At 43.8% G+C, this 24,671-nt stretch overlaps 3 protein-coding genes and 1 non-coding gene across 7 annotated transcripts in view; 3 read left to right on the top strand and 1 right to left on the bottom strand.

Annotated features, from left to right (window-relative positions):
• The first annotated feature begins 1,164 nt into the window (after positions 1–1,164).
• On the top strand, positions 1,165–6,392 carry TMEM167B (transmembrane protein 167B). Its single transcript, XM_026484647.4, has 3 exons — positions 1,165–1,330; positions 3,249–3,380; positions 3,917–6,392. Exons 1-3 carry the CDS (start codon positions 1,321–1,323, stop codon positions 3,997–3,999), a joined length of 225 nt encoding a protein of 74 aa, XP_026340432.1. The 5' UTR covers positions 1,165–1,320; the 3' UTR covers positions 4,000–6,392.
• A 1,217-nt stretch (positions 6,393–7,609) lies between these two features.
• On the top strand, positions 7,610–8,013 carry LOC113244964 (small Cajal body-specific RNA 2). Its single transcript, XR_003312569.2, has one exon. It is a non-coding gene; the product is annotated as a small Cajal body-specific RNA 2 (non-coding RNA).
• A 372-nt stretch (positions 8,014–8,385) lies between these two features.
• Positions 8,386–19,015, bottom strand: CFAP276 (cilia and flagella associated protein 276). The gene is made up of 5 exons (XM_026484646.4): positions 18,887–19,015; positions 11,231–11,347; positions 10,600–10,715; positions 10,110–10,240; positions 8,386–9,672 (listed from the first exon to the last, which is right to left on the bottom strand). The coding sequence occupies exons 1-5, from the start codon at positions 18,965–18,967 to the stop codon at positions 9,602–9,604; spliced, it is 516 nt and encodes a 171-aa protein (XP_026340431.1). The 5' UTR covers positions 18,968–19,015; the 3' UTR covers positions 8,386–9,601.
• Positions 19,016–20,107: 1,092 nt separating this feature from the next.
• ELAPOR1 (endosome-lysosome associated apoptosis and autophagy regulator 1) overlaps positions 20,108–24,671 on the top strand; it is a 66,928-nt gene continuing 62,364 nt past the window's right edge. For all 4 annotated transcript variants that reach the window (XM_026484645.4, XM_057310407.1, XM_057310406.1 and 1 more), the window contains exon 1: positions 20,108–20,309. In XM_026484645.4, the coding sequence (XP_026340430.2) occupies positions 20,157–20,309 (153 nt within the window). In that variant the 5' untranslated portion in view covers positions 20,108–20,156. The remainder of the gene's footprint in view (positions 20,310–24,671) is intronic.

The raw sequence follows: 24,671 nt of genomic DNA, 5'->3' as shown, positions 1-24,671 counted from the left end.
CTGGTAACCTTACCTAGAATTTAAGCCTCGAAAGATTGAGTTGCACTCTAGCCGCATTTTAATTTTTTATTTGAGAGACAGGGAGGGAAAGAGCGCGCGCGAGCAAGCATGAGTAGGGGAGGGGCAGGAGAGGGAGACAACCAGACTCCCCGCTGAGCAGGGAGCCTCACACGGGCTAGAGGGCTAGATCCCAGGGCCCCCAGGCCCTAACCTGAGCCCAAACCAAGAATCTGAGGCTTAAGCAACTGAACCACCCAGGCGCCCCTCTCTGCATTTCAATAAAGCAGGTCGAGTTGTGCCCAATTAAAGATTTTGATTTACAAAATGGAACCTGTAGCTTTGTCTCCACTCTACCCCCATCATTAAACTATTGATATCTTTCGTCAGCTTGTGAAAGTTTTGTGAAAAACGCTGTCCTGATATCCCCGATTCCTGGTTAAAGTGGCCAAAGAGACCCCAGCATTTAACTAAATACAGGAGAGTATCGAGACTCTCCTGAAAGTTTCAAGAAAAATCTAAGAAACAAACAGGCAATTATCTGGATGTTTCCCGATAGAGTGGAGCTTTAGGGTCTGAAATATGTGACTTGTTTCTGTTATAATGTTTCTTACTCTCATTCCGAGAGTTCAGACGGAGCCTAACTATTCTGATTTCCATAAGGAGTAAGAAAGAAGTGACGTAGGTCAATTATTTCTCAATAAAACTGGAGAAAAAAATCTGGTATACCCAGTAGCAAAAAAGAAGAGACAGAAAAAGGAAAGAAAGAAAACAAAAGAAGTTAAGGAAAGAAAGAGCAGTGAAACAAAAGCAGGTCTGGAGGTCGCAGGGACTGCCTCATGAGTCCTGCTGTCAGAGTTCTCTTAATTGGAATCCCGGGACCGACACCTTTCCGTCGCAGGAAGGCTGCTGCTTACACACACACACCAGCTGCCACAGCGCAGAATAAAGTGTGAAGCTGGAGCCTTTACCTATCCGAATACACCGACGCGAACAGGTCAGGTTAGGCCACTGCCGCAGCAAGGACACCCGGAAGAAACTTGGTTACCATGGCCACTTAGGAAGCCTCTCCGATGGCGCTCTTCTTACGCTTGCGTAAACAGCAAGCACCGCCCACACAAGTCCCCTAGCTCTGTAATCTGCTAGCCACTCCTGATTGCATTCGGCACTCGCCTCTCTGCCCTTGCGCCTGCGTACTACGCCTCCTACCCGTCGCTGCGGCCCCGATCGGGAAGTGTCAACGCGGAGCTGGGTTCCCCAGTCTTCGCCGCTACCACTCACAGCTGATCCCGGAACCCCTAGCGAGGCCCGGGCCCAGCCGCCATGACGAACGGTGAGAGCCAATGCCCAGAGTGGAGAATGGGACTAAAGGACGAGGGGAAACGTGGCGGGCGGGACCGGGACTGACGTGGCCATTCTCCCCGCCCCCTCCCAGCCCAGCCCCACCGTGGGCTCTCAGTGCCCCTAACTCTTGTCCCCCAAACCCTTCCGCGGTTCTTCCGTCCCCTACCGATCTAGAAATACCAGTGCTTCTCGTCTCCGCACCCCGAGTCCTCAGTCCCTAGCCTGTGCTTTCTCTTCCCCCTTCTTAGAAGTTCGTTCTAGCCCTTGCAAGACTCTTAGGCAGGCCGGTCCCAGTTGAACTATTGCTCTGGCACCAGGGAAAAGAAAGGATCCTTCTCTTAGCTTCCTCCGTTCTCATACTTTCAGACTGTAGCCTCGTTGGGAGGACCAAGAAATCAGAGAGAGTGTCAAGCCTCACACTTTTTGGAGGCGAATGTAGACCCTTAAAGTTTTCCTTGTTTTGAAAAAATGCCGGAAAGCTTTGTCTCGTTTGATTCTAAAGTCCTGCCTGAGTGATCCCATCTGGAGACCCTGGCTAGTGTTGCAAGGGTTGGATTTAGACACTGCCTCTTCTAAACGATGTGGCAGTTGCAACCCTGTTTATCCGACCTAATTTTCCAGACGTCTTGGAACACTTTACTGACATGATTTCCGAATTCCAGGAAAAGTGCAGGAAGAAGGACTTTTAATGGTATTTAGAGTCAGCTGTTTACAGGAAAGAAGAGAAAGCGTCCTGGTATGATTTGAGGGGCTCAGGAAAGCGTTTCTCAAAAGTACCTTCTCCTTAAGTCTGGCAATGGAGACTCAAATTTCACCCTTTTGTGAATTTTGGCATTGTCTGCAAGAACTTATGAAAGTAAAAGAATAATACATTAAAGTATCATCATAAGAATTTAGTGTATGTGTTAATGTACTGGGCTCTTTCTCATGTGATACCTGGCTGTGAGATAGTTTTACTGGAGAGAGGGAGATAGAGTGGTCCAGAAGTGGCAGATACTGATTATGTAAAATATCCTTTTGGAGCTTCCTGGGCAAGTCACAGGTCTGAGGTTACTAGGCACAGTACCAGAAGGGACATCACTGGGAGGAAGAAACCAGGAAATAAGAGAGCAGTCTGATACATAATAATAACTGAGTAAATTTTAGTTACCTTCCCTCCTTTTGTGGTCTGAATTTTTTCTTCCTTTTGCAGTTAGGTTCTTCATTGTGCTTACATGTACAAGAAATAGCTTGTTTTACGTATGTAAGAAATAGAATTGTTCAAAGCGTTTTTCCCACAATTGTTCTATGTCGACACCTCAGATATTTTTTTCTGACAAGAATCTGTAGTTATTCTAGCAGAAATGTTGGTTTGACAGTAGAGTATCATGCATGAGGTGTAAGATAAGCATTGGAAAACTGTAGTTTTATGAATTCGAACCCTTGCTGTTTACATTAAGCTTTACTTTTTGCCTTAACATATTCTTCAACAACTGCAGATCTGTGAGACTTGGCTAAACATTTGGCTCTCCTTTATCACATGAGTGATTCATAACAGGAACATGGGTACTTTCCTCAGCTCAGGCTCCAAGGATTCTTACGCCTCTCTCAAACTGTTACCAACACTGGCCATTCCTGGGAGATTGATTCCACTAAAGTGATGCACTCTTCTCAGGACTTGTAGCTCTTGAAAGAGAAGAAGATACAGTGAAATCTTTGTAAGGGGGTTGTCTACAAGCAATTTGAGGAACAATGAAGGAACCGTTGTTAGTCCCAGGATATTGGCTCTCCCTTGTAAAGGGTTGGCATTGCTAGTTGATTGTATCGTCTTGATATTAAATCACTCTGTTCTCCTTGGAGTTCTCAAATGGAATCACCTGTCACCAGCTAGATTAGTACCGAAGTATTTGTTTTTCTTTCTGTCACAGTGTACTCCTTGGATGGAATTCTGGTGTTTGGTTTGCTCTTTGTTTGCACCTGTGCTTACTTCAAGAAAGTACCTCGTCTCAAAACCTGGCTGCTGTCCGAGAAGAAGGGAGTTTGGGGTGTGTTTTACAAAGGTATGATCATATCTGGACAGGGAGAGGAGATTGCCATCTCTGGACAGTGGGGTGCTACAAAGTGTAGGGGGTCGGATAGGCTGGCATTGTATCTGGTTCCACTTTTACATAACCCTTTATTTTAGCATCAAGGTAATTTTAATATTCTCCATGGAGTAAAAGTCTCCAAATTAAAGCAGTTTAGACTGGACTAGAATCGTTGGAGTATTTTCCCAATGAAAAGTTTTTCTGAATTTCTGGAAAGAATATATTGGAGTCTCTTCTAAGTTTCATTAACTCAGATGCCTTTGTTACTTTTTATTAAGGGTGAATCCTACCTACCTAAATCTTTTTTCAAAATAGAGCAAAATAGAAACAGTATATTCACCTAGAATCTAGCGCTTAAGAACAGTATTTAAATGCATCCCTGGGTGGGTTCTTGAGAACCTTGATAGGTCTCTTCATCATGACTAGAGATTTCAAAATACCACCTTGAAAGTGAGGATTTACATGAAGCGCAGGTGTGATTTCTTTTCTCTTTTTACTTCTGTTGCCAGCCGCTGTGATCGGAACCAGGCTGCATGCTGCTGTGGCAATCGCCTGTGTTGTAATGGCCTTTTACGTCCTGTTTATAAAATGAATTCCAAAGCATCCATCTCATCAGCTGCCAACCAAGAGGATGAGGGTGAAGAAACTGTCCGGGGCCTGGGCCCAGCGTAAGAGAGCTCAGCTAAAATCATCAAAGTCCCCAAGATGACACCACAGCATCTGCCCCTACCATATGTGGGGAAAATTCCTCATGGTTACAAACATTATTTATGCTTCAGGGGACTCCAGAAGGCCAACTTCCTTTGATCTGTGTGTGAATCAGTCCTCAGCAGAGAGCATATAATGTCCAGATAAATTATACCCCACGGTGATAGGATTACATACCTCCTACATAAAAACCTGTCACCTACTCTGTTCTTCAGCTCCTCATCAGGATCTTTTCAAACTGAGGCCCATTAGGGAAGGACATAGGCTGTATTCACACCTCTTGGAAGGAGAGAGAATTTTCAAGACTTGACTTTTTTTTTTTTTTCACTGTTTGATTTGGATTTGGCAACTTGATGGGGGGGTGAGTGGGTGGGGTGGGGGGAGAACAAGAGTTACACACGCCAAGAAAATTTTTTGGCTTTGGAAATTTCTCTTTCATATACCCATCTGGGAACATAAGAGAGAGGCATGGTCTTCACTGCAAAAAGAGGACAGATGAAATAAATGTGCTGTGTGCTGGTGGCTCAAGAGTTTGCCAAGAAAATCTGGGCCTACATAAGATTTGGGAATTAGTTGTCTGTGGTGAGACTAGAAAGCAGTAACTTAGGTAAGGAAAAATGTTCTGTTCACCAATATCCCCCAAAGGAGACTTCATCCCATCAAATGGTATATGGAAAATGAATCTACTCTTAGAATTTTCCTAAAGCCTTTTTTTATACTCTAAATTACTGAGTGCGAAATAGTGTTACTCAGTCTTAAATGCCACCACTAGGGGAAAGAGAAAAGTATTGAAGAAATAATTTTTAATATATTTGCAGTTAGGGTAAAAGAAATCTAGTATATAATTCATACACTAGTAAAGTCATCTAGTGTAAGAATTTACTGTGATGTTAGATGGACGTTCTGTCATGTTATCCAAGACACAGCCTTATTCTGTGTTTGAGTCTGGGTTATTATGGCAATTTTTAATTGATCACTTGTTTTTCTTGGGCAACTTTTGGTTTTCCTCATATTGCAGTACTCTTTAGCTATCTCTTGGAAATTTTTTGTGTTTTAAGAACATGATAAATTCAAACGAGTGAGAGAAGTTGCTGATATTCATGAGCATGTTTGGAAAGTTAACAGAATCCACAAATAAAATGAGGGTGTTTTCTAAAGGGAAGGAAAACAGATGTTTGCCATGGAGATTAATAGGCTTTTCCATGGATATGGTAACTCTTACAGAAATCATTTTAGCTGACTCAACATTTGAAGGGAAGACTTCTCCATTTAAAGAAGAGAGAGAGAGTTGGTCTAAAATTAAATTATTGTGACAAGCACGCATCAACATAGGAACCAATTGAATTGTCTGTTACAGTAAAACTTGACTGTGGACAAGTTGACCCCTGTGTGGCAGGAAATTGTCTTCTGTCTTTTCCCCCAAAGAAAAGCTGCTAGGAAGTTTAGGTTCCGAAATAGTTTAGTGCTTTGGGGGTTTCTAGAGGTGTAAAAAGTCCTCAAGTAAACACTACATGTCTAATCATCTCAGAGTTGTGGCTTTTTTGTCTCTTCAAGAATTGGCCCACAGGGTAAATTTCAATGATTATTATATTTTCCATTGTCACTTCTGAGGATCTTTCACATGAGGGAAAGGACATCTATTGGAACAGAAAGGAACAGTTACACCTTGTAGGTGTGTTTGGGACCTGTTGGCCAGCAGGAACGGTACTCTCTGGAAATACAGGTTCAGCATGTTTTGCACTTGTTATTTTGTAGCTTTAATGACTTGTTTTCCAATAGGGCTAATGTCTCTAAGCTTGGTGAGGAGAGCTGCTTCGGATTTTAAACTTGTTTCATTTCACAGTTCTAGTTGTTCAATTTTTACAGCCTCCCAGGTGGGGTATCTTGACCTAAATTGTTATATTTTGAGTTGTTTTCCTATGAGAATGTACCAAAAAAGTGCACAGAATGAAGGTAATTTACAGCAAGAAACAAATAACACAGCTTATTTCGTTTCTTGCCTTTATGTAAGCAGATAAGCAGAAGGCTGTTTAACTCATTACTTTGGTTGATGTGTCATCTGTTTTTTGACTGAAAAATTGTAGGAAGTTGTTCCTCTGAGGGAGTCTTTTAGGGGTGGGTGAAGGGGGATAGCAATATTGCCTCAGATTCAAACTGGCATCACCATAAACCCTGAATGCCAGCGTGGAATGAAGTCAGCCTTTTATAGTTAAAATACAATTTTTTATTCACCATTGTCTGCACAAATCCTTGAAAATAAAATTTCTTTCCCTACCATTTTTGTCCATTTTATTTGTCACATGATGAATTCGTTGAACTTTGTTCAATACCCCCCTTGGTTCTACCCAAGTATACCATTTTGGTTTACATTAATGAATATCATTATTCCTGTTGACCCCTTGTGATGGTCACCAAATACACGATATAGTTCAGAATTTATGAAGGTGTAGTTTTCTCCTTTGAGGGAGCTGATACATGTATCAGCTTATATATGTAAGCATATATGTATATACGAATAAGTTTTGAGGTACGTTAAATAAGGGAGATAACACTCCTCAATACGTTTTATCTACCACTGCTATTAAAATACAAATATTATCTGCCATTACCAGGCATAAACTTATTCAAATGAGGTTATCAGGTTAACCAGCCATACACCCAGAAAATCCTTCAACCAATGGGATTCTTGCACATAAATGGTTAATTTCCCCCTATTTGTTTAAGTGCATGGTGGAACTGGTACAGTTACAAATTATAAATTCACAAAATTCTTCTGATTTATTTTTCCCACACACATAACCTTTTTCATTGAAGAAGGAGAAAGAAGGAACTGAGACATTAAAATTGTGTTCCCTGATGTGAAAGCTAATTCCCATTATATAATCACTACTTTTTTTTTCACTACTGATTCTGGAGTTTGAAAGTTAGACATGCTTTAATGGACATGAAAGTAAGTGAAGGTTCAGCAATATGACTGCCATAGCATCAAGTTCGGGGTGGCAAGGGGGCTCTTGTAAATGACAGGAATATGCCTTTCTACCTTTACTCATTTCACAGTTATCCTAAGACTGGATTTAAATAATCTATTCTCACCTTTCCCTTGGGTAAAATGATGTTTTCCTTCTGCCCTGGGGGAAGGAGCTCCTGGGGACGCTGATATTGACCAGTATTTGCCTTCTCCATGAGAAAGCAGTCAATCACCTACAAATCTCCTGAGACTGAATCATATTATATTCAAAACTTGGATCAAAGACTTGGGTCAAAGATCAAAAGAAAGCTATAGATACGGATATAAATATGTACCTGCACAAAGATCATAAGACAAGCACGATTTAGTATTGCGGGAATTTGTCCTGCTTTTCTCTGGGACCTGGGTTTCCCTCCGAGCCACTCGAGGGCAGCAAAGGGCATACCGGACGACAGCCTGTGCTCAGTGGTTCCTCCCAGAATCCTCTGAGGCGGAGGGATTTAAAAGAGGGTGCGGACTTCCGCTCGTTCCACGGAGGGAGAGCGGGCTGGGCTGAGTGTGGACTGTGTGGTGTTAGGGTGCTGCGTGGACGGCGCGTGTGGTCTGCGTGAGTGGACGCGCGAATGTGTGTGTGCATGATGCGTGCAAGGCGAGTGTGTGCGCCCGTCCCTGAGCCCCTCCCCCGCCTACACCTTGATCTTATTTGATCGGGTTGTGACCCTAGCCCCGCCGGGCCGACCCGAGATGAAAAGCTCCCCTCCTGCGAAGCCCCTCCTCGGGGCGCTGTGCAGCGAGGCCCCTTGGGCGGCGGCAACGCCGCGGTCCCGGAACCGGTCTTACGGGGCCCGGCGCTCGGAAGTGATGAATTGATCAGATAGACGAGGCCGGGCTTGTCCCGGGCCACTGATTATCGAGGCGATTCTGATCTGAGCCCGGCCCCGGAGCGCGGCCGCCCGTGGCATTGGGGCTAATCGTTAACAGTCGGCGGCGGGCCAGGGCGCTGGGGGGCGAAGGCGGGGGTGAAGGAGCTGTCGCCCAACCCGCGGGAGCAGGAAGGCCACTGAAGCCTTGTTTGCTGCTGCAGTGTTTTTCCTTAGTCTCTTCCCTTTTTTCCTTTCGGCCCGCCTTGTGATGACCCTTTGTATGGTACTAACACTGGTGCCCCCCTGTACAGCGTCTGCCCCTGAAGGTTTTATATATATATATTTTTTTCAATAAGAGAACTTGCAGGGCTTGTAAGAATTCAGATTCCAGGGACCCGCCCCAGATTTACTGAATTAGAATTATTGGGGAGGTCTGTGAGTCTGTATTTCTAAAAGCCTTGATGTATGGGTCATGGTAATAAATTTTTCAGTATCAACCTGCATGAGATGATCAGCCAGAGAGTCACCCCTCTCTGCCACTGTCAGCCATTCTAAATAGAACTGAAACTTGATATTGCCACTTGGCAGCAGATACTGTCTGAATAGGTTGGAGTATCTCTGTGGAAGAGGGGCTGCGATAGTTTGATGGAATTTAAGGACCCTGTACCTGAGTAACAGGAAGAAACTCTTTCATATCTGAATTATTCAGCAATGCATATGCTGTCCAAACTTAGAAATGGGAATTTACCTTACAATATTCTGAAAGGTCTGCGATTTCTTGCCCAATCTAATAGCAGTTTCCCCTGAGTGACTTACAATTTTAGAAACCACATTAATGCATGTTTTTAGGTAACTTCAAGCCCAAGCACCAGGTTATTGAACCACATAAGTATCAAGGGCTGTATTTCACAGCACAAACTGACAAAGAAAAGGGAATTGACTCCCAGGCAAGAAGACAGCAGAATTAGAGAATGAACAGTAGCAAAGAGCCAGGTCCAGGAAGATGGCACCCGTATGGAAAAGTAGAGCCCAGCAGATGACTAAATCCAGAAGGTCTGAAATATGTTAAGTGTGACCTCAGCATCAATGTTAACGCTACATACATAGAGTTACCAGAATTATGGTGTGGTAGGCTCATTAAGAGAATGGGCTGTGTCCAGTCATTTCCCCAACAGTTAGCTCAGTGGCTCACATACAACTTTGCAAGAAATGTTGAATGCATTTATCTATGTTTGGAATGAGTCCGGTTTACAAAATATGAATACCTGTACCCTGCCAAAAACGGTTTTGTTCTTTTTAAGTACGCTCCACACCCAGCCCAATGTAGGGCCTGAACTCATGACCCTGAGACCCAAGACGTGAGCTGAGATCCAAGAGTCAGATGGTTAACCAACTAAGCCACAAAGGCACCCCACGTGTTGTTTTGTTCTAAATCCTTAGCTTTTCAGCAAGATGACTTTCCCAATTGCAAATATGTCCAATAGGACTAGTTTCTAGAATTTGGGAAACTTCCCTCCTACATTTTAAGAGCAGTCAAGTGGCAACTCTTAGTCCATGGGTAACACACTTCAGGCTTCATCCAGCACAAATCTATTTAATGGAGGTGGGCAGCAGGATGTTCCGCTACGACTTATTAGTCCAGGGGCCTGTCAACATTAGGTAGAGAAGAAGCCACCATCATTCTTTCGGGAGTAGCCTCCATTGGTGGCTGCAGTGTGAGGGGACACTGTGGAGAAAAGAGAATGGGGTAGGCTGTGAATTTCAAATCCTTTGCCTTTTCTGGGAACCTGTAATCACACATACATTTCTGGGTACTGTGGAGAAAGTTCTTGTAATAGCTGGGGAAACTGGCCTATAGAGAGGACCGATGGGAGAAAGCTGTAGGTCTTCCACTCCCAGGTTTCTGCCCTTTGCTAGACATTTTTTCCCCTAGACCTAAGGCTGAGTTAAAGGCTCTGAAAAATTGAATTCATTTCCTAGTTTATAGGCAGTATGTCCTGTGGTATTAGTCTGATAATGTGCCAACTTAGTCACTGCTATTCCAAGACCTTCAGTTATCCCTGAAGTTTCCTAATGACCAATCACCTCAACTCCCTGATTCCTGGGTCAATTTTTAAAAACTCTTGTACCACCCATCTGCCCATCCAGTCTTCTAACCCTTACCTATGGATCCCTGGATGCTGTGGATAGACTCCTTCTTAGGGTTGATCCAGTGTCTGATGTTAGCTCGGGAAGTGATGGAAGGTGGCGGAGGAGGGGGTAAAAGTTCTCCAGGGAATTGGGTCTTGATGATTCTAGAAGATGGTACGGGGAAGAATGGGACAGTGAAATCAATCAGAAGAAGAAAGGTGAGGAGGGAAAGATAGTTGCATGCAGCCTTAAAAATAATGCAGCCAAAGGCCCTTTTTACCCTCTGGGAATTAACTAAGGTTTTGTTTGTTTATACAAATGAGCCCAATGCTGGAGGATCGCTATTCATTTTAGTTAATAAAAATACAGAAATTGCATTATAGATACAGATGTAAAAAGCACAGAAATGTGTATACAAACGAGTACCTATTGATTATCTTTGTTATTTTCCAGGTGACACTTTACCTTACATGACTGGATGGCATTGTCCTTAGGGTGGAGAGGCTCTGCCTCCACCACTTACCCATGGGTATCCTGGGTGGTCTCCTGGTGTAAGAGTATCTCACTTTTGTTCTTGAATGTCCCTGTGTGGTGGTTGTACAAGGCTGCTAAGCGGAAATCCAGGTCATCCTTTGGTATCTACAGAGGAAGTCAGTCCCCCCAGGGTTAACTTGCTACCTCTACCCCAACTCTAGTCAGGTTCTGTTGGGCTCTACTTTTTCCCCAAAAGCTGAGTGAACCCCTTTTGGGCGTAAGGTCCACCAACTCCTTACATCCCAAAGACATTTAACTCTTGTCAATGCAGAATTCTGTCATGGTTAGGTCTAATGAGGGGTGAGCTCTCACTGGAGATACGGAAATCATATTGTCCTTCACTTGGGGTTAATGGGCCTTACCTCATTTATGGTTATAGTCAGAAGAATGAAAAGTCTGGTGAGAAAATGATTTGCTCCAGATAATCAACTGGATCAAAACACAAGTCTTCAGACTTCCCAGAGGCCAGATAAATTGGTGTTAGGTTTTAGATTTGGTAGGACCTTGGACTGGGGACAAAATAAAGATGCTGACGCCATTAAGGACAGACTACTTTTCAAAAAAGATACTCATGAATCTTAAGCAGATGTAAAGAGAAATAGCATTTCAATGCTAGGTACCTCAGGATCAAAAAAATAAACATCCCGCCTCATGGAGGTGATTGTGGGAGTTGAGCTGAGCCGACTCCAGGGTTCCTGTTGCTGAGCAAGGTGAGCTGGGTTCTTATATGGCAGTTTCTGCAAAAGAGAAACCACACGCAGGACCTGGTTACAGGAGGCCTTGCTGAGGTGATAGCTTCAGCGACACCCATCTCCTTATTCCATCCTATTTTAACTGGACCTCAGAGGGATATCTTCAAAGGGAAGAATGCTATGAAGCAAGACTCCTAGGCTTTTGATGCTCCTAAGTTTTCAGTCTTAGAACTGACAGAGGTAGGCCAGGAATACAGGAAAAGGGGTGCGTGGGATGGGGTGAGGAGTGTGGAAAAGATAAGAAAGATGATGAGCTCAAGTTTAGATGTACTGAGTTTGAAGAAAAGGCAAGTTGTCTAAATGCAGTCAACAGGTGGAAAATGGGAAGTGTGCAACTTGGAGGAGAGCTCAGAACTAGTAATAAGGGTCTGGGGGTCATCCACATGAAGTAGTGGCTGATGCCTACAAAAAGGAGTGTGGCCACAGGGGCTCATGACTGCACAATATTATAATGGGGGGAGGAAAGAGAAAGGACACTAAGGTAGTCAGAGACAGAAGAATCAGGAGAATGCAGTATCTAAGCAGGAATAGAAAAAAGATTGCAGCAAGCAGGGAAGGGTTCATTGTGACTGCAGAAGTGTCAAAGAAAAAGTACACTGGACAGTCAGTCTTCTAAATAGAACCCCGTAAGCATGAACGTGAAAAGCACATAACTGATTTCTTCCATTTAATGTAAAATGCCATATTGTTCCCTGTACTCTAGTACCTAGCACTGCGACCTAACACACGGTGTTCAGAAATGAAATACTGTTTGAATAATGACTGCACTCCAGTGAGTACAGCTTCAACCTAGCAGAAATCAAATTCAACCGATCCAGTGTTGGAACCCCCGCCCCTCTATATATGGCAGTGCTGTGTAACTCAGGTCAGTTAGACATTAATTGAATAGTATGTATCAGACAGTGTGCTATCACCAAAAAAGATGACAAATGAAACAAGAAAACTACAAATACGTGATGCAAGCATAGGCAGCTCTCCTCCCATTCCTTAAAGACTACACGAGCCTCATCATGTCCTCATTCAGCGGAAGGATGAGACTGTCTTTCATTGGGAAAGTCAAGACCGTCAAGCATGAATACCATCCTCACATCCAATGTCCTTCCATCTCAAAGAAAGGATTGTACGTTTTACTCAAGGATAACCCTTATGAATGGAAAAAGATGCCATTCAAATGGAAGCAAAAAAAAAAAAAAGGCCACGTAGCAATACTTACATTAGACAAAATAAACTTTAAAACAAAGACTGTAGCAAGAGTCAAATAAGGGCATTACATAGTGATAGAGGCATCAATCCAACAAGAGGAGATCATAATTGTGAATGTCTATGTACCCAAATTAGGAGCACCTAAATACACAAATATTAATAGACATTAAGGAAGAAACTGACAGTAATGCACCAATACTAGGGGACTTTAACACCCACTTACATCAATGGATAAACCATCCAGACAGAAAACCAACAAGGAAATGATGGCTTTGAATGACACATTAGATCAGATGGACCCAACATATGTATACGCAACATTCTACCCAAAGCACATGGAGCTTTTCAAGTGCACATGGAGCATTCTCCAGGATAGATCACATGTCAGGCTACAAAACAAGTCTCAATAAATTCGAGAAGACTGAAATCACATCAAGCAACTTTTCTGACCACAATGGTATGAAACTGGAAATCAACTAGGAGAAAAAATACCCAGAAAACACAAACACACGGAGGCTAAACAACAGGCTACTAAGCAACCAATGGTTCAACTAAGAAATCAGAGGAAATAAAAACACGGAGAAAATGAAAACACAACTGTCTGTCCAAAGTCTTTGAGAGTTGTAAGAGGGAATTTTATAGCGATACAGGCCTACCTCAAGAAACAAGAAAAATCTCAAATAATCAAATCTTATACCTAAAGAAACTAGAAAAAAGAACAAACAAAGCCTAACAAAGACCAACAAAGTTAGTAGAAGGAAGGAAATAATAAAGACCTGAGCAGAAATAAATGAGAGACTGAAACACACACAAAGATCAAAGAAACCAAATGAAACCGAGAGCTGGTTCTTGGAAAACATAAAATTGATAAACCTGTAGCCAGACCCATCAGGAAAAAAAAGAGAGAGAGAGAGAGCAAGGACTTAAATAAAATCAGAAACGAAGGAGGAAAAATAATAACCAACATCACAGAAACACAAAGAACTATAACAAAATACTGTGAAAAATTATATGCCAACAAATTGAGCAATCTGGATAAATTCCTGGAAACATAAAAATCTTCCAAAACGAAATCAAGAAGAAATAGAAAATTTGAACAGACCAATTCCTAGTAACAAAACTGAAATGGTAATAAAAAAAAAACTTCCAACAAACAAAAGTGCAGGACCAGATAGCTTCACAAGTGAATTCTACCAAACGTTTAAAGAACAGTTAATACCTACTCTTTTCAAACTATTCCAAAAAATAGAAGAGGAAGGAAAACCTCCAAATTCATTCTACAAGGCCAGCATTACCCTGATACCAAAACCAGACACTATGAATGAAAGAAAACTACAAGCCAATATCCCTGATGAACAGAGACGTAAAAATCTTCAACAAAATATTAGTACACCAAATTCAATAATACATTTGACGGATCATTCACTATTATCAAGTGGGATTGATTCCAGCGATGCAAGGGTGGGTCAGTATTCACAAATCAATGTGATATATCACGTTAACAAGAGGAAGGATAACAACCATATGATCATCTTAATAGATGCAGAAAAAGCATTTGACAAAATACAATATCTGTTTATTATTTTAAAAAATCTCAACAGATAGGTTTAGAGGGAGCGTATCTCAACACAGTAACGGTAAATATGAAAACCCACAGCTAACATCAATTTCAATGGTGAAAAACTGAAAGATTTTCTTCTAAGTTCAGGAACAAAACAAGGATGTCCACGATCACCACTTTTACTCAACATAGTACTGGAAGTCTTAGCTACATCAATCAGACAAGAAAAAGGAATAAAAGGCATCCAAATCAGTAAGGAAGAAGTAAAACTCTTACTATTTGCACATGACACGATACTATATATAGAAAACACTATAGACTGCCGAAAAACTATTAGAACTAATAAGTGAATGCCCCTGGGGCGCCTGGGTGGCTCAGTCGTTAAGCATCTGCCTTCGGCTCAGGGCGTGATCCCAGGGTCCTGGGATCGAGCCCCACATGGGGCTCCCTGCTCCACTGGGAGCCTGCTTCTTCCTCTCCCACTCCCCCTGCTTGTGTTCCCTCTCTCGCTGGCTGTCTCTCTTTCTCTGTCAAATAAATAAATAAAATCTTAAAAAAAAATAAAATAAATGAATGCCCTAAAGCTGCAGAGTACAAAATTAATATAAAGAAATCTGTTGTGTTTCTATATATCAATAACAAAGCAGCAGAAAGACAAATTAAGAAAACAATCACATTTACAATTGCACCAAAAATAATAAAATATCTAGGAATAAATTTAACCTGAAAATTATAAGACACTGATGAAAGAAATTGAAGACAGCACAAATGGAAAGATACATCATGCTCATGGATTGGAAGAAGTAATATTGTTAAAATGTCCATACTACCCAAAGCAATCTATAGATTCAGTGCAATCCCCATCAAAATACTAGCAGCACTTTTCACAGGACTAGAAAAAATAATCCTAAAATTTATGGAACCACAAAAGACTTTGAATATCAAAGCAATCTTGAGAAAGAACAAAGATGGAGGTAGCACAATCCCAGATTTCAAGGTAGTAGATAGATACACCAAAAAGCTATAGTAATCCAAACAATACAGTACTTGAGACATCTGGCTGGCTTGGTTGGGAGAGCATGCAAATCTTGATTTTGGGGTCATGAGTTTGAGCCCTATGCTGGGTGTAGAGATTGCTAAAACAAATACGTAAACTTAAAAAAAAAAACCAATATAGTACTGGCACAAAATCAGACACAGATCGGTGGAATAGAACAGAGAGCCCAGAAATAAACCCATTCTTACATGATCAATTGATCTATGAAAAGGAGGCAAGAATACACAATGGGGAAAAGACAGTTTCTTTGATAAATGGTGCTGGGAAAACTGGGCAGCTACATGCAAAACAATGAAAATGGGCCACTTTCTTACACCATACACAAAAACAAGATGAAAATGGATTAAAGACTAAATGTGAGAACTGAAACCATCAAGTTCCTAAAAGGAAACATAGGCAATAATTTCTTAGACATTAGCCTTATCATCATATTTATGGATATATCTCCTCCGGGAAAGGAAACAAAAGCAAAAATAAACTATTGGGAATACACCAAAATAAAAGGCTTTTGCACAAAGGAAGGCATCAACAAAATGAAAAGACAACCTACTGAATGAAAGAAGATATTTGCAAATGATATATCTGATAAGGAATTAATATCCAAAATATATAAAGAACTTATACAATTCAACAACACCAAAAAAACCAAACTGATTAAAAAATGGGCAGAGCACCTGCATAGACATTTTTCCAAAGAGGACATAGAAATGGCCAACAGACACAGGAAAAGATGTTCAACATCACTGATGGTCAGGGAAATGCAAACCAAAACCACAATGAGATATCACCTCACACTTGTCAGAATGTCTAGTATCAAAAGGGCAAGAAATAACAAGTGTTGGTGAGGATGTGGAGAAAAGGGAATGCGTAAATTGGTGCAGCCATGGGGGAAAACAGGATAGAGGCTCCTAAAAATAGAAATGTCATACAATCCAGTAATTCCACTACTAGGTATTTACCCAAAGAAAATGAAAACATTAATTCAAAAGGATATATGCACTATATTTACTGCAGTGTTATTTACAATAGCCAAGATATGGAAGCAATAAAGCACCCATTGATAGATGAATGGATGAAGAAAATGCGATCTCTCTCTCTCTATATATATATCTATATATAACTTCATTCTTTATCTGCTCATCTAGCTATCTATCCACAATGGAATATTACTCAGCCATAAAAAAGAAAAATCTTGCCATCTTCAACAACATGGATGGAGCTAGAGGGTATTTGCTAAGTGAAATAACTCAGACAAAGAGGGACCAATACCATGTTATTTCACTGAAAAACAAAACAAACAAAAGCAGAAACAGACCCATAAATGCACAGAACAAACTAATGGTTGCCAGAAGGAAGGTGGGTGAAGAGATGGGTGAAATAGGTGAAGAAATGAAGAGATACGAACTTTCAGTTATATAAGTCACAGGCATGAAAAGTACAGCATCGGGAAGAGAGTCAATACTGTTGTAATAATGTTACACGGTGACAGGTGTTGTCTACACTTACTGTGGTGAACACTGAGTAATGTATAGGATTGTCAAATCGCTATGTTGTACACCTGAAATGAATAGAACACTGTAGGTCAACTATACTTCAAAAGTAATAATAAAAAGAATAACCTTTCTTCCCCAAACCTAGCCTTTCCCCATGCTTCAGAGACCTGTACCGTCCTGGTACCCATCTCGTATACCCAGCTTCTCTCTCATTCCTTTATCACTGTCTCGTTACCATTCTATCGCCTTCCCTGCAGAACTGCACTTCAAGAGTCAACATTTACTACCTTCACTTTCTCCCCGTTTCCATCCCCTCTTTAGCCACCACAGTCTGGCCTCTTTGTCAAGTAAGCACGGAAACCGCCCTTGCTGGTGACCAATGTTTATCTTTAGTTAGGTTAGGTGGATCCTTTCCAGACCTGATCTTATTTGACCTCTTCATTTTCGGCACCACGGTTCTGATTCTCTCACGTGTTCTCTCCATGCTCTGTGGGTCCAGCTTCTCCTGGTTTTCCTCCTGCCTCGAGCTGCTACTGCTCAGCTCCCTTGTCAGCTCTACTTTCTGCCTCTGCCCCTTAGACAGTGCATTCTCCGGGGGTTTCACTGCTGTTTTTCGTATTCTCACATTCACTGGATGAGCTCATTCCTTCCTGTGGCTGCGACCACCACATGGATACTGTGGCTCCCAGATATTCATCTTCAACCTAGAACTCTCAACCATGTGGCCTGCTCTTCATCTCCACTTCAATGTCCCACAAGCACCACAAAAGCAACATCTGCATAACCAATCTGAACCAGGTTTCTCCCCAAACCTGCGTCCCCTGGATGCCTCATTCAGTAAATGGTATCAAGTAAGCCCTCGGAAACCTAGGAGCTACCCTAGACTTGTCCCTTCTCTTGGGACCATATCCAGCCACGAAGTTTCATCGGTTCTGCCCGTGGCAACCTTTTCACATTGGCACCTCATTGCCATCCCCTGTTTGAGATCCATTATTCCTCCTGGAGATTGCTGCCTTCTGAGGCTCCTGCCTCCTTCCTGATTCCTCTTGTCCCTGCTCCCGTTCTATTCAATCTACTACCACTGTGCTTTCTAAAACACCCATTGACTGTGTCACTCTCTAGTGCTTAAAATCCTGACATGATCCCCCAGCGCCCCCAGGACGGAATCCTAGTTCACTAGCATGGTGTACACAGCACACCCAGCCCAACAAGATGACTCCAGCTCCTGCTCTCTCCCCTCCTCCATCTCACATCGATGCTCCAGCCATTCTGGACTCTTTGCCCCCAAACAAGCCACTCTTTCTCTCCTTTCCATGTATGTGCACCTGCTGCCCCCTATGCCTTGAATGTCTGGTTCTTGTTTCCTTCTTTCTAACTCACATTCCACCTCCTCCCTCCCCTGGCCCAGCTAACTCATATTTGGATGTGAAAACTCACCTGGCTCTGGGAAGCTTACCTTTAAGCAACCAGTTCTCCTGACACACGATGTATAACTCTTGTCACAGCACATGTGCTATTGTGCCAGCATTTTTGCTGCTGCTATTGTTAGCTTTTCTACTAGAGTTTCTCTAAAGCAGGAGCCACATCTAACTCATCTATACATCCTCAGTGTTGGCAGAGTGCCTGGCATACAGTAAGTGATAAACGTTGAATAAACAAAAGGAAGCTCTTTGATTCTGCTATCAAACCACAATCACTATTGAATTCACCTTATTTTGCACCATTTCAAGCATCCCTAATACTTCTCCAGAAACAAAGATCATCTAAATTCCCCAAATCACTGACACACATACAAAAACACATTCCAGCATAAACCAAAAGACAGAGATGTTGTAAGGGCAGATATATAAAGCATGACCTGGTGGCTACTAGAGCATTCTCTCCCATTCCATATCTCATATCTCTTCAGAGAACAGGTTTCCAAACAGGGCAAAGAGTAGTTTGGTGGGACCTGGGCCTGTTTAATCCACATTATACCAAGCTTTGCTTTGGGCAACGAGAGCCCCTTGTTCCTCTGGGCTAGAGCTCTAGTTCCCTCTCCTCAAAAGCATCTCTGAATATGGAGCCAAGGAGGCAGGCAGAAAACAAACTTCTACGGTACCTGACTCAGTGTCCTCACCAGAGTGCTTTAAGTTACCATCTCTGTCCATCGCGCCAACAGAAAGAGCGCCATCCACCTTGGTGGGAATCTACGCAAGAAACCACAGTACCTTGGAAGCCCGGAGTTTTCCCAGGTAGGTATCATCGTTGTCCAACGTAGGGTGCTGGAAAGGGTCTCGGGTGAAAGGCATGGTAAAATGCGGAGTGAGACGCTGATGTGAGGGATGGGAAGCCCGCGCAGCCGCACACCACGCACGCGGAGGATCCCGGGTCCCAATTGTTTGGAACGCCCAGTTTCCGTTGCCAGGCAATTCTCCCGCCATCTGTGACTGAGGTGAGTTCCCTTCGAGAAGGGCGCCACCTGGCGGTCCACGGCGGGAGACCCCTCGGGAGGAAGCTCCGGGGTACGCAGAGGCGAAAGCGCCACCGAGCGGACCAGAGAGCCCTGCATTTGCACTTGGGAGCCTTAGTTGAAAAACGCCGGCTTCCCGGGGCAGGACTTCTGCAGAAGACTTCAGCTGAATAAAGAAGTCCTAAAAGATGACCCAGGAATTTCTCCATCGCATCTAACGAAAGAATTTTTCAAAGCAATGCGAGAACGAGGATGTTAAGAGACGGAAGAGCCCGAGGGTCGTGCTTGGAAAATTTCAGGCTAACGCAAACGCTCCTCGCTTAAATTCGGTTTAACCATGCCAGTCTTAAGGCTTCTCATAGAGCCGGTTATAAAGGCACGGGTGGATTTGGCGGGATGTAAGTAAGATCTCCAGAAGTGGCTGTTGCAGTAGGAAACATCTACCGAGGCCACTCTTCCGGGCTGTAACTTCTGAAGGTGAGACGGCGTCTCAATATTCCTTCTATCTCTGCACACAAAGGAGGTGCTAAATAAGCATTGTCGAACGCCACGTCTGCAAAATTAGAGATGCTCATAAATGGCCCATGACCCGAAAGAGCAATGGAAAACGTGAATTTGGTGGCGTTGACTTGGAGGATGTTTCTACCGCGTTCTTTACACGACCCCGGGACCCGCCTGTTGGGCCGGTTGCAGACCCCGGGCGCGCGCATTTCCACGCGGCGCGCGCCAGCGGCGGCGGCTGCCATGGCGACTGGCAGGTGAGCGGCAGAGGAGCGCGTGGTCCCTGACCCACCCGCGCCGAGGGAAGGAGGAGGCGGTTGCCAAGGCGACGTGGGTAGGAGGGGAAGAGGAAGGAGGGAGGAGGAAGGATGGGCGGCCTTGGCGTAGCCGCAGGGAGGTGACTGAAGCGAGCCCAGCCCCTTGCATCCTCCCCCTGTGAACCTCCCTCCCCTTTTTTCTGCCTTCTGCCAGCAGTAGCAGCAGCCGCAGCACCTGAGCCGCTGCCGCCGTTCGCTCAGGACAACGCTATGGCTGAGCCGGGGCGCAGCCTCCATCCCTCTGCCGGAGGCAGGGGAAGACCTGAGCCGCGCACACTCCGGCTTCTGCGGCTGCTGCTCTGGGTTGGGACCGCCTTCCAGGTGACCCGGGGAGCGGGACCGGAGCTTCACGCCTGCAAAGAGGTACTGACTTCCCCGACCCGACCCCACTTTGGTCAGAGAAATCTTGGATCCTGGCGGAGACCTTGGGGACCCACGCACCGACAGTTTCAGAGGCCACGGAGTTTAGGTTTCTTTGGGGATGAGGCGTGGGGAGGGGGGCGGGAAGAGGAGCAGACTGGCGTCATGGAGAGGCCAGCCCACTGGAGAACTCACGAAATAGATCATCCTCACAGCTTGGGCTGCTGAGCTCAGAGGGGAAGGTCCCAGCTCCAAGGAGCCCAGGAGGGACCTGGGTCCCTGGGCTCGAGAATGAAGGAAGAAGACGACATGGGTTGTTTTCCAGCTGCAATGAAATTACCTTAAAAGTAGTTGAAAACAAAAGATTACGCACAGAGGGGCAAATTAGGAAGTGAGAGGGAAGAGCGGGGTAAGAAAGGAGTTAGGAAGGCCAGAGGAAAGTAGGGGAGCAAAGTGGGAATCCCTGTGGTTTTATCATGGCTTCAAAAAACGAGTGTGAAGGTGGGAGATGTGCCAGGGGGACTGAAGGAACCCATCACCTCTCTCTCCCCCTCCTTGTTAAACATCCCGTTACCTCGCTGGCTGCTAAGTGCTTTGCCTCCCCCAGTGCGCTTTGTTTAGTGTACCTGACAGCCCACGACCCCCTCTGACCGGACCTTGAGTCTGTAATAGCTCCCTTTCCGCCAATCTCTACTTTGCTTCTCTGGATTTCTGCGGACATATGTCATGAGTCTTTTTCAAGGTGTTTCTAAAAGGTTGCCAACACAGTTCAGACAATAGGTAGTGAATGTCTTCCACTTGAAAATTCTTTGAGCATTCTTTTTGGAGGGATATACAAAGGTATTAAAGAGTAACAAAACTCAGTAGTTTCTGTAGTGTTGAAATAACATTATTTGGTTGTTCTCTGGGTAATTTTTTTAACCATATGGCAGAGGCAACAACAAAAGAACTGCATGGGAGAAGGTAAAATAAGTTTTCTGTTATCTCTGTGGGATGTGAAAGATTTCATAATACACCAAGAGTCTAGCTTTGTAAAAAGGATCTCCAATGTCATACTTGGCTAGGGTTTTGAGAGCTTGAAATACTTTTTTGTAAGTTGTCAGTGTTCACTGATTAGTAACAACAAGCCCCTCTCATATGGAAATATATTATTAGGAAGGTGCTCTATCCATTAGACTGTCTACAATATAACAGATCATGAAGAAGTGAAGGGTGGGGGGGAGGAGAGAGAATTTTTTACTTCATTCATGAATATGACACAAGTGATCCCAGTCAGTGGCACTTTTGATAACTTTTTATCAGTTCCAATGATGACCTGTCCTGCACCGTCTACATTTTCACCCAGCCACTTTATGACCTGTTTGGTTTTTTTTTTTTTAAGATTTTATTTATTTATTTGAGAGAGTGAGAGAGAGAGAGAGAGCTCGTGCACACACAGGTGGGAGGAGGGGCAAAGGGAGCCGGACAAGCGGAGTCCCTGCAATCCCAGGACCCTGAGATCATGATCTGAGCCGAATCAGATGCTTAACCAACTGTGCTGCCCAGGAACCCCTTTTTGACCTGTTTTAAAGACGGCTAGGAACAGGATGATCTTCTCAGTGACTGTGGCTTACTAGCCTTGGTAGTGTGTGGCCTAACCAACTGAGATACGTAGTTCAAGCAAGCGCCCTTGCCTAAGGATACAACATGGGAGTCTCCGGAGTGGAAGGTAAGAATCTTATAGTTCCACTACTACTTATTGGTGAGATCTTGTCAACCCTGGAAAATGTGAGACATTTAAGAAATTAAACACTTTGTATCATCTTGGTTTGGAGGGAAGGAAGAATACTGATGCTTGAGAACTCTAATTTGGGTACGAATTTTGCCTTTACTCCTTTTTAAATGGCTGACATTTGCCAAGCGAAAGGTCTTACTGCAGAGCATGAGCTCAGGGCAGTGGAAATCTGTGCCACTCAACATACCAGGGTTCCAGTCCCTGCCTTTACCACAGTTTTTGTATCTGTACAATGGTTGTTTCAATAACACCTACCTCAAAAAGGATTGCTTTGAGTATTGCAAGAGAAAATACTAAAAAAACCCCACAAAACCCCACAAAAATCAAAGACAAATTAGAGTTACCTAACCCCCTTTCCTGTTCAGTTTCCTTACCATTGGATCCATACCCCTTGCCAGAGCCAAAGTGGCTTAGGAGTCATGCTCATTGGCCACAAGCATCAGCAAGTCCTATTTATTTATTTATTTTTAAATATTTCATTTATTTATTTGTCAGAGGGAGAGAGAGAGAACACAAGCAAAGGGAGAGGCAGGCAGAGGGAGAAGCAGGCTCCCCACCAAGCAAGAAGCCCAATGTGGGACTCGATCCCAGGACCCTGGGATCATGGCCGGAGCCGAAGGCAGATGCTTAAGTGACTGAGCCACTCAGGCTTCCCAGCAAGTCCTGTTTAGACTCTCCTTGAGCAAACAGTGGCTGCTGGACACCCTTGACTCCAAATAATAAGGAAGAGAATAAACCCATTGTTACAACAGTCTTCCTTTGGCAGTAAGAACTGACTCAACAAGTTTGGGGGCTTCCAACCCTAAATGGTGAAAAATCAATTCAGGGTAGACTAACCCTTATCTATTCTTAATCTCCATATGAATTTCTTGTGAGTCCATGTTGGTTATTACTGGAAAGTCTCTGCTCTCGTCAGGTTGATCTGATATGACAACAGTGCTGTTCCGGCCTTGTTTCTGAAATCTGAGGTACCCCTCTGGATCCAATCAGGAAAAAAAGAAGTTTAGCATGAGGCCTAAACTGAGGTGGCAGAGAATGGGGAGTTCTAGATTGCTCAACCTGTGGGGGGGTGTGGCGTGCCTTTGCTTTCACAATTTTACAATAATCCGGGTCACCAGTGGAACTAAGCATCCTGTATGGTATTTGTTTTCATGAATCATTTCTTTAGCCCTGTTCTAGCCTGGGCCAAGGGCTGACCGAGAGCCAAAGGAGCAATTCCTATAGCACAATGAATATAAATCAAACGAGAGAGGAGCAAAAAACCTTCTTTAACAGATCTGCCTTGTCCTGAGGCTCCAGTGCTAATTGCCCCCAGAGGGGCTTCCCAGTCTCGACTGAAAAGTCCACAGGGCTTGGGAATCTGGCATACATGGATTGTAATAAAATTGGATGAGTGAGTGATGACTCTGCCACTTATTAAGGATGCTACTTCGAGCAAGTTAATTGACTTCTTGCAGCCTCAGATTCTTGATCTGTAAAATGGGGATGGTAATGCTCATTATTATTCTTACTCTCACAAGGCTGTTGTGAGGTTTAAATTAAGTTAGATAACACATGCAAAGTGCCTAGTGCATACCCTTGGCATGTCACAGGTGCTTAAGAAATACTGGTAGGCAGAAAAGCTAAGTACACAAATAAGGCTATATATAAATGATAACGCAAAGTTAACATATGGTAAGCAGTGCAGGAGTGGCAATGTAGAGTTGAATAGGAGAGGAAGACAACATATTTGAACAGTTGGCACTTGACCTAGTTCTGCAATAATCAGTAGGACTGCAATGGGCAGAGATGGATTAGATAGAGGGGGGAGCCTGCAGAAAGGGCCACAAGGAAAATGCAAGGATCCTGGGAATCGCAAGTAGACCAGGCAGCTGAAATGTGAAGTAGTGTGAGTACAATCAGAGATAAGGTTGGAATGTGGAGTAGCTGTGGGGGACAATAGAAATCGAGGCTGGAAAGTTAGAAATCCCAAGTGGAGAATCCCTGAAGGATTTCTGGCAGACATAGCGGCCTGCTCAGAGCGGATTCGCATGAATGAGAAGTAAACATGGTTGAGGAAGCCCAGAAGGTGAGAGAGGGAGATGGGGGCAAGGAGACCCGTCAAGGAGGCTAGCAGAGGGACCATACTGGCTTGTGGCAGTGGGATACATGGAGAGGCGTAGATATGAAAAATATGCCGAAGGTAGAGGTTAGAGGGTTTGGCAACTGACTTAAGTGTAGGGTGAAGGAGAGGGGCAGGCCAAGGGTTTGGTCCAGGGTTTTCGAGCAGGTGTGGGAGATGCAGAAAGAACAGCTCTAGGAGCAGAGCGATGGCCTTTCACAGTTCTGACTCCCCTGGGGTCGGCCCCTCTACCAGGAGGGAGAAAGTCGAGAGCCTGGCGTGATACTTTGCTGCATGACCATAGATGGCTTTGGGGCTTTTATGTTTCCTCCTGTATTTGCTTCTACCTCATTATTCAAGGTTTGAACTCCACAGGGAAATGAGTGAATCTAGAAAACATTCAGGACCCCTGAGCTTTCAGGAAATATTTCAGCAAAAGCCTAAGATTTAAAGTGACTTCTGGGGGGCACCCGGGTGGCTCATTCGGTTG

This window comes from Ursus arctos, unplaced genomic scaffold (assembly GCF_023065955.2).
Source record: "Ursus arctos isolate Adak ecotype North America unplaced genomic scaffold, UrsArc2.0 scaffold_12, whole genome shotgun sequence".
Classification (NCBI taxonomy): domain Eukaryota; kingdom Metazoa; phylum Chordata; class Mammalia; order Carnivora; family Ursidae; genus Ursus; species Ursus arctos.
This window is presented reverse-complemented; position numbering and strand designations above follow the sequence as displayed.

Coding starts and splice junctions, on each gene's coding strand:
- TMEM167B (XM_026484647.4), top strand. Junction 3,381..3,916: donor TTGGGGTGTGTTTTACAAAG/GTATGATCATAT, acceptor TTCTGTTGCCAG/CCGCTGTGATCGGAACCAGG.
- CFAP276 (XM_026484646.4), bottom strand. CDS start 18,967: ATGCCTTTCACCCGAGACCCTTTCCAGCACCCTACGTTGGACAACGAT. Junction 11,348..18,886: donor GAAAACTCCGGGCTTCCAAG/GTACTGTGGTTT, acceptor TCTCTTTTGCAG/AAACTGCCATATAAGAACCC. Junction 9,673..10,109: donor CAGCATCCAGGGATCCATAG/GTAAGGGTTAGA, acceptor TTTTCTCCACAG/TGTCCCCTCACACTGCAGCC.